The sequence below is a fragment of the Felis catus genome, chromosome A1, assembly GCF_018350175.1.
Source record: "Felis catus isolate Fca126 chromosome A1, F.catus_Fca126_mat1.0, whole genome shotgun sequence".
In the NCBI taxonomy this organism is placed as follows: domain Eukaryota; kingdom Metazoa; phylum Chordata; class Mammalia; order Carnivora; family Felidae; genus Felis; species Felis catus.
The window spans coordinates 83,132,504-83,150,684 of NC_058368.1; the positions used below are offsets into that span (position 1 = coordinate 83,132,504).

Genomic DNA, 18,181 nt, shown 5'->3' on the forward strand with positions numbered 1-18,181 from the left:
GGCTCTGCCTTGCCCAAGTGGCTGTCCTTCCACTGCCCTGGCTCTCTCCTGCCAGTCCGTGTAGCACGCACCACTTCTCAGCCCTTCACACAGTCTTCTGTGGGCCTCTTGTCTATGCTTGGCTCTGGAGAGTCTGTTCTGCTAGTCTTCGGGTGGTTTTCTGGGTTATTTTGGCAGATGTGTGTGGAAAAAAGTGATCAGCAGGATAAGGTGAGCCCAGCATCCTACTTTGCCTCCATCTTCCCCTTTGGAGCCAAAATTGTATATGATTCAATCCTTGAGTAATCTATAAACAACAAAACAGGAAGGACATCAGCTCAATTTCTGTTCAATGTAAAGCAGTTGATGAAAGATATCTTAAGATTGATGTGATAAAAAAAAGAAGTCATGGGTTTGTGCAGGTTGTCTATGAAAACTTCATATGCAAGATGTTTAATAAGTTTGTGAAAGAGCATACTAACAAAATGGTGTCTGTGGGAACTGATCATTGTGAGTGAGGCTGGATTGTAAGATTTTGAACAGAATTAATTTCAAATAAAGCATGAAAAATTTAACTTCAAATAAAGTGTGAATCACAGTAAACTTAACTGTGGACAGCGTTGTTGTTCATGGTCCAATATTATTATTGTTGCTGTTGTTTGTTATTATTTTGAGGGAATTCAAAGAAAGTGCTATAAAAATAATAGAGGAGATCTAGGAAAATACAAGTAACACATTAAGTCAAGAAGAAAGTTGGTTCATATATCCACTGATGAATAAACCAAACAGAGGACTGATAAAAATGCGCTATAGAGATGTGATAGCAATGACCAAGAACTTGTTGAGTGATACAGAATCAAAGAAATCAAAAAGGAAGAAATTCTAGAAATGTTGTTGAACATATGGAAGATTAAAGTGAGAAAAACACCCTCCATAATTTAACAGAAAGCAAAAACTAAATTAGTGTTGTAAGATTTTGTGTTTAATTTTGTTGTTTTGTTTTTTCAGCTAGTAAAACCAAAGAAGGTTTGAAAACTTGGAAAATTGAAGATGACAATGAGGGAATATTAGGGGTAGGTTCGAGAGGCAGTAAGGAAATAATAATACTGGGCTCATTCATTCTCTCTTTAAAAGCAGAGCAGAATAACTAGAAAAATAACTTGAAGTATAAAAATGTAACAAAAATTGGGCATAGATTCAGTTCAAGTAAGTATATCAGCTACTGAGGCTGTATTCCATTTGAGATATTAGAGTAAGTAAAGTTTCAAATTACATTGATATTTTGTCATGGTAACAGAAGAGAATTTTGAAACCATTATGCATAGAAGATTAGCTCAAGAAAAATAAGATCATTTCCCCATATATCTGTAGCCTCAAATAAAAACATAAGACTGAAAACAATCAAAATATTTTATTCTAATTATCCAGTGTTCAACAATATGATTTACATAATATTTTTCAAATGCAACTGTATTTATGTAATCTGTATCTATATTTGTATGTATTTGACCATGAAATTTGTATTTTCCAATGGAAATGTGTAGAAATATGCATTTAATTTTTATGCTTATGGTTATGAGCAATATGACTGTAATTTTCACTCCAGTATACAGTAGGATTAAAAATAAAATCATGTAGACTAAAGGAGGTTCACTTAATTTTCTCTCAAAAATATTAGGGACATCAATATATATTAGAATTAGGTAGGAATCAAAACCAAAGTAGTTAAGAAATATATTTCCATAATTTGATTCTTCATGGGCTCAAGACTTCACTTCTTACTTTCGGGTACATATTGTGTTACCACAGATGGCAAATTCCAATGTGATGATGGGATTTCTCCTCACAGGGTTTTCTGATGTATGGGAACTGCAGGTTTTGCATGCCATAACCTTCTCTGTGATGTTGGGAAACACTGTCATTGTTACTGTCACCACCCTTGACAGGAGTCTTCACACACCCATGTATTTCTTCCTTAGGAATCTGTCCATCTTGGTTGCATGCTACATTTCTGTAACAGTTCCTAACTCATGCATCAATTCTCTACTTGACAGCAGCACCATTTCAAAGGCTGGGTGTAAAGCTGAGGTCTTCCTAGTGGTTTTCTTTGTATATACGGAGCTTCTGTTTCTGACTCTCATGGCCCAAGACCATTATGTGGCTATCTGCCAACCCCTTTACTACCCTATAATCATGAACTCTCAAAATCTGCATACAAATGACTCTGGATTTCATACTCAGTAGTCTCATCCATGCTGCTGTACACACTGGCAATACATTCAGGCTGCCATTCTGTCAATCCAGTGTTATCCATCAGTTTTTTTTTTTTTTTTTGTGATATCCCTTCTCTGCTAAAGCTCTCCTGATCTGACACCTTTAGCAATGAGATGGTGCTCATTGTCTGTGGTCTAGGGATTGTTGGTGGCTGTTTAATTTTCATCATCAGCTCTTAGAGTCACATGTTTTCTACAGTTTTCAAGTTTTCGAGAGGAGCAGACAGAAAAAAGGCTTTTTCTACCTGTGTCCCTAATATATTTGTGGTATCTGTCTTCCTCAGCTCAGGTGTTTATGTATACCTGAGGCAATCAGAAAACTATTCCACCATCCAAGACATATTCCCCACTTTTCAACCTTATTATCTCAGTTTTAGAAATGAACAAATAAATGTGCCATTAATAAAATAAAGAGAATGTTTACTCAGGAAATGTGCAGAAAATTTCTGAGGCTCACTAAAAATTAGTGAGTAAAATTCATGTTTACAACAATAAATTGAGATAATTGATTGGATTTATATCAATATAACTTATATAAATTAATAAATAATGTCATTAAAATATATCATTTATCAAAATAATTTCCTTTCTGAAGGCATTGGATTATCTGAATGTGCCAGTGTGTAAAGGATCTGGTGTTCCAAATAAGAAATCCCTATTCATGCTTTGATATTGTAAGAAACCTTTAGACTAAACCTTTAGACTAAAATTTTTAGTCTAAAAATCCAAAAAAGTTATCCTTAGAAACATTTCATGTTAAACTTCAGTTTTGTATTTATACACTATTTAAATATTTATAAACCTAGTATTGAAAAGAATTATAAAGAAATAAAGTTACAATCATTCAAAAATAAATGTGAAAATTATAGGTTCTTTATTTTAATTTCAGTTTTAGTTAGTTAACATACAGTGCAATATTTGTTTCAGGAGTAGAATTCAGTGATTCCTCACATACATTCAACACCCAGTGCTCATCCCAACAAGTAACCTCCTTAATACTCATCACCCATCTAACCCATCCTCCACCCACCTCCCTCCAACAACCCTAATTTTGCTATTACTGAGTCTTTTGTGGTTTGTTTCACTCCTCTCTTCTCTCCCCCACTTCCCATATGTTCATCTGTTTCATTTCTTGAATTGCACTTTGGTGAGGGTAGGGAATCATGTATGAGAGGATCAGAATTATTTTACACAACTTGTATGTGTAAGGAGAGGATTCCTTTGTATGGCAAGGAAAATATATGGATACATTATATCTGTCATCAGACCAAAATTTTGCTAAAAATATGTTCAAGTTTGGGGATACATTTACCTGTTTATATTTAAACATTATTTGTTAGGTTGATTAAAGAAATGTACAAATTTTCTCCCCCCACTTATAATCACATGCTTCTCCATACATCCATTAAGACCCTGAGGAATAAAAAAAAATGTTGCTTTGCTTTCTTATAGTGTCATCTAAAATACTTATTTTAGGGGTGTCTGGGTGGCTCAGTCGGTTAAGTGTCCAACTTCAGCTCAGGTCATGATCTCACAGTTTGTGAGTTCAAGCCCCTTGTCAGGATCTGTGCTGACAGCTCAGAGCCTGGAGCCTGATTTGGATTCTGTGTCTCCCTCTCTCTCTGACCCTCCCCTGCTCATCCTCTGTCTCTCCCTGTCTCAAAAATAAATAAAACATTAAAAAAACTTAAAAAAATATTTATTTTAATCATCAATGATATCCTTTATATGCTAGACTATAATGCAAGAATTAGTAACATAACATCAAAAGCCTTAGTAGCTTAATATAACAAAGGTTTACTTCTTCATTGTATCTGCCAAACATAGGCCATCAGGGGGCTTTCTGAATTGGATGCATTTGACAGAGCCATTGGAAATAAGAGCTCAGTCACATTGAAATATGATTTTTAAGCATTTATTTTAAAAAATTGAGGTAGAACAAGGGGAGCATTCACCAATAAGAAGCTAAATAACTACAGTTGACATGGAAATATCAGTTCTGTGAGTTCTTTCATAAACACAGGCATAATTTAAGGTAGCCCCTGCACACCTTCCAAGAAGATTTTGGCATTGATAGTGGAGAGAGACCCTTAAACTCTCAATTATTAAAAGTCAATCCACCTATGCATTTTGAAAACAAGTTTTAATAGTTAGCAATGTAAAATAATATTTTTGAAAAGATTCAAACATATACTTTGGCACCAAGAAGAATCACAATTACAAAGATATGACATTCATGTGAAAAGAAGTTTTGATATACATACAAAAACAAAGGGACTCATGCCAGAATTTTTCCTGTTTTCAAATGACACGAAATTATTTTATGGGAAAAGAGAATTCCATAGTCAAGTCTCAGTCACAGAGAGAAAGAAAACTTTAAAAAGTGCACACGGGTTTTTTACGTCTTTACTCATCATTTCTGTTCACATTTTATTGGACAAATAAGTCACATGGCCACATTAGCTGTTAAAGGGAGAGAGTCGGCAACCTCCTCATACTTGTAAGAAAAGGAGATGAACAAGAATGTCATTAGGTACTAGAAATGATGAACTGTAATGATGAGTGTAATGATGAAAACTCAGATTCTGAAGGCTTGTTTTCCATGAAATTATTATTAGCATGAATAATCACTGCACATTTTCTAAGCCAGCACATGATAACAAAAAGTTTTAAAGTTTAATAAATGTAACATATTGTGGTGTGAAATGTGCAAAGTTCTTTTAATGCATTACCTTATTGAACTCTTTAATAACCTCATGTAACTGATAATCATGTTCCCACATTTTATAGATGTGTGCCCTACTTTAGAAATATGAGTGTGTCTATTTTTTATTATGTTTATTTATGCTTTAATCTCTATTGTTTTCCTTCTACCATGGGCTGAGTTTGTACTTACAAAATATTTTTGTACTTGAAGGCTAAAATTAGGTCATTTTATCAAACACTTATGTCTATAAACACTTATGTCTATAAAGTTCCCTGTAAGTACTACTTTTGGTAAATCACATAAATTTTGCCATTTTGTGTTTATTTTCATCTTTCTCAAGATGTTACTGACTGCACATTTGATATTACTTTTGTTCTATTGGTGGTAAAAGAACCTGTTGTTACATTGCCAGATATTTGAGCGTTTTCCAATTATCCTTTTGTTATTAATTTCTAGTTTTATTTCACTATGGATGAAAAGTATAATTTGTGTGATTTCAATGTTCTAAAATTTGTTAAAACTTCTTCTTTGACCTAACGTATGCTCATTCTTGGAGAATGTTCCATATATATTTGAGAAAAGTGTATATTCTTCTGCCATTGGGTGCAATGTTCTATATATGATCATTAAGTCCATTTAGTCTATAGTGATGTTCAAATTCATGTTATAAATTTAATTACTGATTTTCTGTATGGATGTTCTATTAGGACTTGATATTATGGCTTGGGGATACTTCTCAAAAGCTCATGGCTTCAATCTCTGAGTTCTTGGGTTTTCTCCCTTCCTTTGGAATAAATAAAAAGACTTTGCAACACAGCACTTTTCAGCCTGATTTCCACAAAATCCAAGTAATATGGAAGCCTTTTTTTATTGAATAATATGTCTGTGTCTGCAGTGTAATACTTCTCAAGACCATCTTCACTTTTGACGTCAACTGCAAGTTTGTGGGTATTCCAAACCATGGTCAGTTTCAATAATTCGCTAGAAATATTCACAGAATTCAGAAAAGGCTTTAAGCAATGGTTATGTTTTATCACAGCAAAAAAGATACAGATACATATTAGTCAAGCCATACAATACCTCAAATGTCCCAATGGCCCAGAAAAACAAAGACACTTATCTGGTAGGACATTTGAAGGGCTTATAAGTTAATAGTCTGAGGCTGAGGACAAAGAACAAACTTGCCTTTGGGAAAGGTTACTCCATTGTTGAATAGATTCCTTTAGTTATACTGGCCAGAAAAAAATCTACAAAAGAATTTATCAAACTCAGCACCCCCCCCAAAAAAATAAATGAAATAATAATAATAATACACTGGAGAAACAGGCAGAAGACATGTAAGGACACTTTTCCAAAAAGACATCAAGATAGGTAACTGACACATGAAAAGATGCTCAATATCACTCATCATCAGAGAAATACAAATCAAAACCACAATTAGATACCACCTCACACCTGTCAGGATGGCTAAAATTAACAACTCAAGAAACAATAGATGTTGGTGAGGATGCTGAGAAAGGGGAGCCCTTTTGCACTGTTGGTAGGGTTGCAAACTTGTGCAGCTACTCTGGAAAATAGTAGCGAGATTCCTCAAAAAGTTAAAAATAGAATTACCCTAGGAGAGCCTAGGTGGCTCAATAGATTGAGCTTCAGTCTCTTGATTATGGCTTAGGTCATGATCTCACAGTTTGTGGGTTCAAGCTCTGCATCGGGCTCTGCCCTGGCAGTACACAGCCTGCTTGGGATTCTCTCTTCTTTTCTCTGCCCCTCCCCAACTCACACAGTCTCTTTCTCAAAATAAATAAATAAATACTTTAAAAACAAAACAAAAAAAAATAGAAATACCCTACAGCCCAGCAATTGCATTACTATGTATTTATCCAACGGATACAAAAATGCTGGTTCAAAGGGGCACACTCAACCCAACATTCAATGCTATCAATTATAGCCTATATATATATATTCACACACACACACAGTGGAATACTACTTGGTGTTTGATAAGTTCTTTATAGATTTTGCATACTAACCCTTTATCTGATGTGTCATTTGCATTAATTTGGTTGATTGTTTCCTTCACTATGCAGAAGCATTCTATATTGATGATGCCCCAAAAGTTCATTTTTCATTTTTTTTTAATTTTTAAAATTTATTTTATTTATTTTTGAGAGAAAGAGAGACAGAACATGAGCAGGGGAAGGGCAGAGAGAGATGGAGATACAGAATCTGAAGGAGGCTCCAGGCTCCAAGCTGTCAGCACAGAGCCTGGCTTATGGCTCAGACTCATGAACTGTGAGATCATGACCTTAGCCCTGAGCTGAAGTCCAATGCTTAACCCACTGAGCCACCCAGGTGCAACAGTTCATTTTTGTTTTATTTCCCTTGCCTCCATAGACATGTCCAGTAAAAAGTTGCTGAGCTTGAAATCAAATAGGTTGCTTTCTTTGTTCTTCTGTAGTATTTTAATGGTTTCCTATGTCACATTTAGGTCTTTCATCCATTTTGAATTTATTTTTGTGTATCATGTAAGATAGTGGTCCAGTTTAATTCTTCTGCATGTTGTTGTACAATTTTCCCAGTACCATTTGTTAAAGAAACTGTCTTTTTTCCATTGGATACTCCTTCCTGCTTTGTCTAAAATTAATTGACCATATATTTGTGGGTCCATTTCTGGGTTCTCTATTGTATTCCATTGATCTATTTCTTTCTTTCTTTTTTTTTTTTTTGCCAGTGCCATACTCTCTTAATGATTACAGCTTTGTAATACAGCTTGAACTACAGAATCATGATGCTTCCAGCTTTGGTTTTCTTTTTCCACATTACATTGGCTATTCAGGGTATTTTCTGGTTCTATACAAATTTTAGGATTATTTGTTCTAGCTCTGTGTAGAATGAATGTGTTATTTTGATAGGGATTTCATTGAATGTGTAGATTGCTTTGGGCAGCTTAGACATTTTAAAAATATTTGTTCTTCCAATCTATGTCCACGGAACGTTTTTCCATTTCTTTGTGTCTTTTTCAATTTCTTTCATAAGGTTTCTATAGTTTTCAGTGTACATATCTTTTACCTCTTTGGTTAGGTTTACACCTAGGTATTTTATGGGACTTGGTGCAATTATAAATGGAATTGATTCTTTGATTTCCCTTTCTGTTGTTTAATTATATGTGTACAGAAATAAAACCGATTTCTGTACATTGATTTTATATCCTGTGATGTTGCTGAATTCACGTATCAATTCTAACAATGTTTTGGTGGGGTTGTTTGGGTTTTCCATGTAGAATATCATGTCATATGCAAAGAGTGAAAGTTTGACTTCTTCTTTGCCAATTTGTATGCATTTCATTTCTCTTTGTTGTCTTATTGCTGAGATTAGGACTTCTAGTACTATTGTGAACAATTGTGGTGAGAGTGGGCATCCCTGTTGTGTTCCTGAACTTAGGGGAAAAGCTCCCAGTTTTTCCCCATTGAGGATTATATTAACTGTGGGTCTTCCATACATGACCTTTATGATGTTAAGGAGGGCACTTGTTAGGATGAGCACTGGGTGTTATATGTAAGTGATGAATCAATGGGTTCTATACCTGAAACCAATACTACACTGTATGCTACCTTACTTGAATTTAAATTAATTAATTAAATACATAAATAAATATCAAAAATAAAAAAGAAATAAAAGATAACAAGTGTTTGTAATGTTGTTGTGAAATTGGAACGCTTCTTACTGTTGGGAATATAAAATAATGCAGCCACTATAGAAAACAGTATGGTGGTTTCTCATATAATTAAAAATAAAACTACTATATGACCCAGCAATCCCACTGTTTGGTAAATATCCAAAGGAATTGAAATTAATATCTCAAAGAGATAACTGTACTTCCATGTTCATTGCAACAATATTCACAATAGCCAAGATATGGAAACAACCTATGTGGATAATGGATGAATCAATAAAGAAAATGTGGCTTGTGTGTGTTTGTGTGTATACATACATATATGTATATGTATATTTCACACTGTGGAATATTATTCAGCTTTGAATAAGAAGAAATCTTGTCTTTTGTGGATGAACCTGGAGGACATTATGTTAAGTAAAATAAACTAGGTACGTAAAGACAAATACTGCATGTTCTCTCTTATATGTGGTAGTTAAAAAAGTCAAAGTCTTAAAGCATAAAGGAGAATGGTGATTATCAGAGGCTCGGAAAAATGGGGAAAATGTTGGTCAAATGGTACAAAGCTTCAGATATGAAGGATAAGCAAGTTCTGGAGACGTAATGTACCATCATATGGTGACTGTAATTAATGCTATTGTATTGTATATTTAAAATCTGTTAAGACTGTAGATCTTAAGTGTTTCACACCAAAAAAAAGAAAAGTAATTATGGAAGGTGCAGATATGTTAATTAGCTTAATTATGGTAACCATTTCATAATATATTCATATATCAAAAAGTTATGCTGTACATCTTAAATACATACAATTTTACTTGTCAATCATATGTCAATAATGCTGGAAGAAAAAATAAAATACCTAAGAAACTTATACATATCATATGTAAGTGATAAATCACTGAATTCTACTCCTTAAACCAACATTGCATTGTTATGTTAATTAACTAGAATTTAAATAAAAATTTGAAAAGGAAAACAAAAGGTAAAGTTACTTAAATAGCCCAAGTGAAAAAGAAAAGACATTTCTATATGTTATCAAAGAGATCAATTTAATTAAAATCAATTAATTAAATTAATTGAAATCAATTTAATTAAAAATCAGAAAATAAAAATCAGGAAATAAAAATCTGTTCAATATAATAACAAAATTTTGAAGGCTGAATAATGTTAAGTGATGTAAAGAAGGTGGGCAGATATTTTTTTTTTTTTTTTTTTTGGTAAATTGTCTTTTGGAACAAGGTCTGATATTGGCATCTTTCGGTTCAAACTCCTGGTATCAGTTAATTTATATTTGCATATAAATTAAGACTCAAAAATTGTGGCCATGGCCATTTATATAAAAATAAAGTTTCAAAAATATCTAAATAATGAGAAAAAATGCAAATAACTAAAACTTTGGTTTTAGTTATGAATGACAAGCTTCTTAAAGTATGTGACTTAACCAAAAAACTATTAAAAAACAAAACAAAACAAAAAACCCTCTGGATTGAAGTAGTTTGTGATGGAAGGTAACTTGAAGCAATTCTAAATAAATCTTAGCCATATGTAAATATGAAACAAACAAGTGATGATATCTTCAATGTCATCAAGAATTATTTTTAAGCCAGAGGGGGGGAAAAACAAGTAATACTGAAATAAATAAAATTAAGTAATGACTTCACATATAAACTTTCATGCAAAGAAATTTGGTAAATATTAATGTCATTATAAATTACTGTAGAAAGAGGGTCCAATGCAAAACATAATTTTGTGAAAATTGGAAAACCAATAGGAAAAATATATGAAATTATATTCCTATTATTTTGCTTTCACAAGAGATAAATTAATGAGTTTATTGCAATTAATTTAAAAGTATATCTGGATGGGCAGTAAATACATGAGACAAATACACACAGTAAAAAAATGCATATTAATATAAGAATGAGAAATCATTTCTCACAAATAAGTTCAAAAAAGTTTAAAAAATAACAATCAAGCAGTAACAAATGATTTTGACAATGTAATGAAAGAATATGCTCTTTCTGTTCACAAAGCTAGTAAAAATATAAAATATTCCAAGCATTCTTGTATACAGTTGGTCAATATTTTTGAAAAGCTAGACATTTTTCTTCTGGATATTGTTTCTATCCTACATAACTCTAGGAGGGGACGACCATTAACAAAATGGAGTGTTACTTTGAAGATGAAGTGAATATTAAATGAGTAGTAGATTCATACAGAGGTAATGGTTCAGAATTGAACATGAGATAAGGAATAAGTATCAGAACAATATAATATCAGGCATTTGGTAACATATGGATTTTAGAAAAAATATTAATTGAAGATATATAGATACAGCGATCATACATGTGAACCAAAGAGAAAGAGAGGAACAAATCTGAAAATTTGGGGAAATCTAATTATCCATGGAGGAAAGGTTAACCAAGTGCGTAGTATTTGGGAATAATGAAAAGACAACCAGTACTAGAATCAGGAAAGAGTAACCACAATGGCAAGTGTTCAAAAACATTAAAAAGAAGGGGGTGGGTAGTTGAGAGCAAAATAAAAAGACAAAGAAGAAATTAAAATTGTGTTGAGATCTTCAGTGTAGACATCTTAAGTCAAATGGCTCCCAACATTAAACTACTTGAATTATCAATTTGGAAACAGCTAGTGAATTTTAACAGAGTTCTATTTAGAGGTAATAAACCCCAAATGTCAATGAGTATCTCTATTTTAAAATCAGGAAACCAACCGCCTCTTGGTCAGTTAATATTATGGAAATAGCTTGAAATTATTAGAAAAAAACACTTTAAGAGGAGAGGGCAAATGGAGTCATTAATATATGAATAAGCCAGGAGATACAAGGGGAAAATGCAGGGGGTTATAGTATTAATCTAGAAAGTAACTGAATTTTATTTTTTTTCTTAAATATCAGTAAGATCACATTTTCAAAATAGAAACTCATTTTATATGAGGGCTTAAAAGAAAAAAGTAGGTGATAGCATACAATACTATAATTAAAGACCAGGGACTGGAAAACCTGGAGGGATTACAGGTTGAAATCACAGATGACTTAGCAAAAAAAATGTGTTACACAAGTTTTCTCTTGATATTTAAACGTTTTCAGTTACTTAGTAAGTAGTTCCACGTCTTCCTAAAAATATCTAGATGGTAAGTCCAAGGAAGATGGTATATATTTCAAAATGCCCTTCTGAAGTTCTGTAAGATGGAACTACATTTCCTTCAAAAGGTATACATTAAAAGTTTTGTTATTTTGAAGTCCTCTGACTAGAGAGGCAACTTATATTTTTACATTCTTTGTAATATTAGCTTAATATGCTTCTTATATTTAATACCGGGACTTGTGAATGTTAAATTAAATAATAATAGTGATGATGCAAAGTAAATGTGAGACATTACTCAGAGCAATAAAATATATGCTAGCTATGGACTATTGCAAGACTCTGGTGAATCTAGTTTATTCAAGTTTTCAATCACTTATGGGGATCTTATGAACTCTACCTGTGTGTAAACATCTACTGTTAACTCATTACATAAGAAAAATTTAAATATATACCTTAGCAATCAAAAAACAACAATCTAATAAGGAAAACAGAATATTGATTTATTTAAAATAATTGTAAGTAAGCAACAGTGGAAATTACTGCAAGAATCTAATAAAAGTGTGATAAAATGTGTGCAAAAGGTTATGTTCCTCTAAAGAACGTGCACTGAAAGACACTTTGATGAGGAATTCATAAGAATTAACACATTCTATCTTACAGTAACTTTCAAATGGGGGCAGTGGGATAAAATAATCTCAGAGAAGTTAAGTAATTTGCCTGATGATATAGGAGTTAGAGGTAGCGCAAGATTGCAAACTCATGTTTGTCTGATCTTAGGGTCCATAATATTAGCTTTTTATATAGAACAGATGTAGATGCCACCCACTTGTAAGTACAATATATACACAACTTTTATCTACAGAATGAACAGAAATATAATGAAAAATGCATGTGCATTCAAACTTGAAACAAATATGATATAATTTACAAAGGTAAAAGGAAAAGGAAAAGACATTCAGAGTAAAAATAAACTACTGAAGAGGGACTAAGCTCAGATTTATGTTGTATCTTTGGGATTTGCACAGAGTTGGTATTGGAAAATGGAGAACAGGGGCTCCTAGGTGGTTCAGTCAGTTAAGCGTCCGACTTCAGTTCAGGTCATGATCTCGGGGTCCATGAGTTCCAGCCCCACGTAGGTCTCTGTGCTGGCAGCTCAGAGCCTGGAGTGTGGTTTGGATTCTGTCTCCCTCTCTCTCTGCCCTCCCCTGCTCACACTCTGTCTCTTTCAGAAATAAATAAACATTAAAAATTTTTAAAAAAAGGAAATGGAGAACAGATGACTTGAAATAGAGACTTTTGTGGCTTTCCGCAATTCCTCACAAGCGATCGATAAGGACATGAAAGTCTGTTTTGAAGAAAATTTGATCCATTTAATGCTTTTGAGAAGGAGAGTGATATAATCAGAAGGTGCTTTGAGGAATATTCAAAAATATTGTTTCAGATGAGTAAAAAATAGAAAATCAGAATGATACATAATGTCAGTGGATGCAGACGCAAACAAGATGCATGTTTTTATTTTTATTTTCCTAAAGTAACGATGAACTTTTCCAAAAGGCATCAATAATCCTTTTTGTGTGTAGTGGTTTAATCTTCTACCAGGAGGTAAGGGAAGCTTTTGCTATGTAATTTTATGTATAACATATTGCCTTTTTTTGTGTGTCTGTTTGGTGGTGGGATCATAATAATAATTGGTTGAATGCATTTCATCTAACGAAGATACTTGGGCTCAGTGACCCCATTCTCTTGTTTTGTTTTTCTCTCCGTTGTTCCTCTCAGTTTTTCTTCAGCCCAGGAATTCTTCCTTCATTATTCACTGTCTTTCATTATTCTGTTGTTTGCTCTGTCTTTACTTAACCAATATGGCTGCCCTCCTCTTCTCTGTCCACCCCATTTCCTTTCATTTTTCTTCTAAGCTGTAAGCATAAGTATACAAAAAAATAATTAACTGCTTAGCTACAGTTGTGGTGTATGTTTTTAAAGATATGTGTGACAAACAATGGCTTTTTATTCCAAAGTATGAATACTTGATGATAATTCATGATATTAACAAACTTGTGAGGAAAGTATAATATGTAGACAGATACATATAGATAAAAACAGATATAGATGTACAGTGAAGTAATTTGCATTACATCATTAAGTGCATACCTCTAACATCTATATCAAACCATTATATATTATGTAACTGAAAGAAAAGATATTCTGAATATCATATAAGTGACTAAAGCTTTGTTTATATAACTTTCACCTGAAGAAGTCTGAGTTTATTATTTAGAAATAAATGCCTTAGCCATAAAACATTGTTCATTCTCACTCTCTGTGAGAGAGGAGTAAAGGAAATGAGGCTTTGTGGTGTGGTTTTGACAAAAAGTGAGTTAATACAATATAACATAATAAAACATAATATTCCTGTATCCTTTTATTCACGTTCAGCTGAAAGCAATAAAAAAAGACACATGAAAAAATTATACAGGATCCACCTCTCCACTTAATAAACTTAAATATTGCATTTCTCTGTTGATAAATAACAATTCAAACTTGTGTCTCAAATTGGTCAAAATCCTACTGACAGTAATAGAAATCAACTAGTCTTGTACCCAAACTGCTATTCCTCGATGGGTTCTGATATGAACTGAATGCAAAGATTATTTTACTTATGTGAAGAGACTTGAAGAGGCATAGTACTAAAATATTCCAGAGTTTTTTTAGTTAACAGGGATTATCAAATGGAGTTATAAGCAGAAACAGGGATGGCAAATGAGACCTAATTATAGAGCCAGTTCCTGTCATTTAATAATATGGACAAGGGCAACACACTGCTAAATGATTACATTTCTTTAAGTAATTTCTCTTTTATAAGCTACTACAAAGAAATTTGATTTATAGGTTTGAACATAGGGTAAACTGCAGGATGGTAGCAACCTTTCAGTTCCTCTGATGATCCTGGCTGTGTGAGTTGGATTTGGGGCTTAATAGCAGGTTATGGCTCTAATTAAGCAGCAAAGTCAATACAAAGGCCAAACAAGCCACCTGGTCCATGGCGTTCCTCAGGCTGGGTAGATTTTTTGGCACTCCTAATCTCCTAATTTAAAGACTAGTTATAAATTTTTGTCCAACTTGACAGAGACAATGAATCTGGCATTCTGTGTGTAATTCAAGACTACAGCACAATTGCTTAAAATCTTACCTTGTAGAAAAGAAAAAAAAATGACCAAAGATCTCTTAGAATTAAATTAATCAGACTACTTGTGGGTTGGGGTGCTAAGGTTTCTAAAGTTAATACAAACAGCCCAGGAAGGCTTTTTCTCATTTAGATGCTCATCTTCCCAGATCAACAATCCATTTCCACAGCTACAACATAAAGTTTAATAAATCATTTAGGCAAGCACACAGTACAGAACTCTTAAGACCCCACCATCCCCTTGCAAGAGAGGATAAGAACAGGAAGGAAGACATCTGAAACACAAAATTAAAAAAAAATACAATCATTTCCTACAATAAATATGTCTTTATTCACTAAGTATTGTACATGACTCATCAAATCTCTGCATTCATTTAATTTACATCCTAATGAAGAAAGAGACAGCAATCAGATAAATTACTATGATGTCAGATGAGGGAGACACTAGGCAGAATAAAAACAAAACAGGTCAGGTAGGCAGGATATTTAGAGAGAAGCCATAAAGGTTTTATGAAGCAGAAAGCATTTGACAAGAGCCTGAAAATAGTGAGGGATTGGTCTAAAAAATAGAGAATGGTTAAAGGGAACAACCAGTATAAACTCACTGGATTATTGCATTACAAGTATGCTCCAGAAACAAGGAGGCCATCGTGGTTGGTGTTCAGTGAGCCAAAGAGTTCGGAGGTGTAGTGGATGAACTTAGGAGTGTGAGAGGTTCTACTTTTGTGCACACAAAAGTAAAGATGCTCTAATATTTATGTGAAAGCAAGAACAGGCAAAACATAAGCCTCAGAGATAGTTATTAAACTATAGATTGCATCTCAGGGGTGATAGGCTAGGAAAGGTTACAAGGAAATCTTTTGGAAAATATCCATATTTTGATCTGAGTGGTAGTCACATAAGTCTGAACACGTATAAAATTTCTTCCGTGGTATATTTAAGATGAATTCACTCAATTCGTCTTTCTATATGTATGTTTCATTTCCATGAGAAGTTGGTACAAATATAAGGAGATGACAGCATAATATTGTCATATCATATCTAAGCTACCCCATTGCTATAGCAATGAATAAAATATATCTATTCATTGATGATGTTAAAAGATGAAAAATCAGTATGCAACAATATTTTTATGCCATAAACATTTTTTCATTACTATTCCTTTAAAACATTATATATATTTTCTTCACACATAAAAGTTATGGTAGGACAACTTTTCATCAATAATTTAGCACCAAAGGGCACCTGGGTATCTCAGTCAGTTAAGTGACTGACTTCAGCTCAGGTCATGATCTCATGGCTTGTGAGTTTCAGCCCTGTGTTGGGCTCTGTGCTGACAACTCAGAGCCTGGAGACTGTTTCAGATTCTCTCTCCTTCTCTATCTCTGTCTCCCCCTTTCTAGTGCTCTGTCTTTCTCAAAAATAAACTTAAAAAATAATAATTTAGCAGCAAAAAATACAAAACAAAACAAAACAACATAATTTAGCAGCATGCAATATGTTGTAAATGTTTGCATGGAATATATGGTAATCTAGCTTTTGCTAGACATTAATACAAAATAGGTAACTGATTGCTTCACTTATGTCCCTGTGGCCTACCTAGATCATTCAAACTTTAAGTCCGAAAACACATCCTGAGCTGTTAAAGTTTGATGTAGAGTTAAAAAAAAATACAAAACATGGGCTTCTGGGTGGCTCAGTCGGTTAAATGACTGACAGTTTTCACTCGGGTCATGATCTCACAGTTTCATGAGTCAGGCTCTGTGCTGGCAGTGCAAAGCCTGCTTGGGATTGTCTCTCTTCCTCTCTTTTTCTGTCCCTCCCCTGCTCATGCAAACAAAACATTAAAACAATGTATAATAATATCATGCTTTAAATTAAAAATGTTCTCAAATAAAATATGCATTTTTAGTAAATTTGGCAGAACCACATGGCAATTTTCATTTTCCAAACCCTGGAACTAAAACGCCTAGCAAACTTCTCAAAATGACTCCCAGAAGAAGGAAAGCCCATACATTAGAAAGAAAGAAGTCAATGCCTTGATTACTGAATACAGCAGCAAGAGAAAAAGAAATGAGTGTGAAAATAGAAAATAAAATATACGCTATTGTCTAGGCAAAGAAATTCCCTGGAAGAGTCTTGCTAAGGAAATGGAAATGATTATTCTTTTTTGTTGTGTGTTTGTTTATTTAGGGAGAGAGAGAGAGTGAGAGAGAGGGGAAGGGGCAGAAAGAGAGAGACAGGGAGAGAGAGACACCTCATGACATGGGGCTCAATCTCAGGACTATGAGCTTATGACCTGAACTGAAATCAAAAGTCAGATGTTTAACCAACTGAGCCACCCAGCCATCCAAGAAGTGAATAATTTTGTACAAACAAAAATGGTCTAAAAATAAAGTAAGGGCCATATCCTTTTTCTTCAATAGTATTTATTTAAAAAGTACTTATATGTCACAAACTGTATTCAAAGTGATGTTTGTACATCATAAATGTGATCTCATTTGCCTTAATAGCACCCTACAATGCCAATATTAACAAATATAAAAATTTACTAAGTGGAAAATGAGGCTTGGATAAATTAACTATCTAAGGTTACACAGAAAAATAATCTGAGTCTTTTTTATTATTAATTTTTAATATGAAATTTATTATCAAATTGGTTTCCATACAACACCCAGTGCTCTTCCCAACAGGTGCCCTACTCAGTGCCCATCGCTCACTTTCCCCTCCCTTCCACTACCCATCTACCCTCAGTTTATTCTCAGTCTTTAAGAGTCTCTTATGGTTTGGCTCCCTCCCTCTCTTTTTTTTCCCCCTTCCCTTCCCCCATGGTCTTCTGTCAAGTTTCTCAGTATCCACATAGGAGTGAAAACATATGGAAACTGTCCTTCTCTGTATGACTTATTTCACTTAGCATAACAATCTCCAGTTCCATCCACATTGCTACAAAAGGCTATATTTCATTCTTTGTCATTGCCAAGTAGTATTCCATTGTATATATAAACCACAACTTCTTTATCCATTCATCAGTGTGAGTCTTTTGAATTATGCTCTTTAACTATGTGCTAACCTGCTTCTCCAGTAAAGTGACCTATACCAGAATATTTCATGGGTACACCTCATTTTAAGAGGTGGAGTAAGAGATGGGCATATTGGTGAGGAACTACTTCCACTACAACTTACCATTATTAGCAATAAGTATTATTTAAGGTACTTCTAACCCTTGATTTCTCAATGTCTTCTGTTTACTTGGTATTTGAC

The 18,181-nt window shown here is 33.6% G+C and overlaps 1 protein-coding gene across 1 annotated transcript; it reads left to right on the plus strand.

The window, feature by feature from the left end:
* The first annotated feature begins 1,788 nt into the window (after positions 1 to 1,788).
* Positions 1,789 to 5,936, plus strand: LOC101099772 (olfactory receptor 14C36). Its single transcript, XM_019831422.2, is given in 4 exon segments — positions 1,789 to 2,181; positions 2,183 to 2,296; positions 2,298 to 2,560; positions 5,855 to 5,936. Coding segments are annotated over 4 exon segments (852 nt in total).
* The last annotated feature ends 12,245 nt before the right edge of the window (positions 5,937 to 18,181 follow it).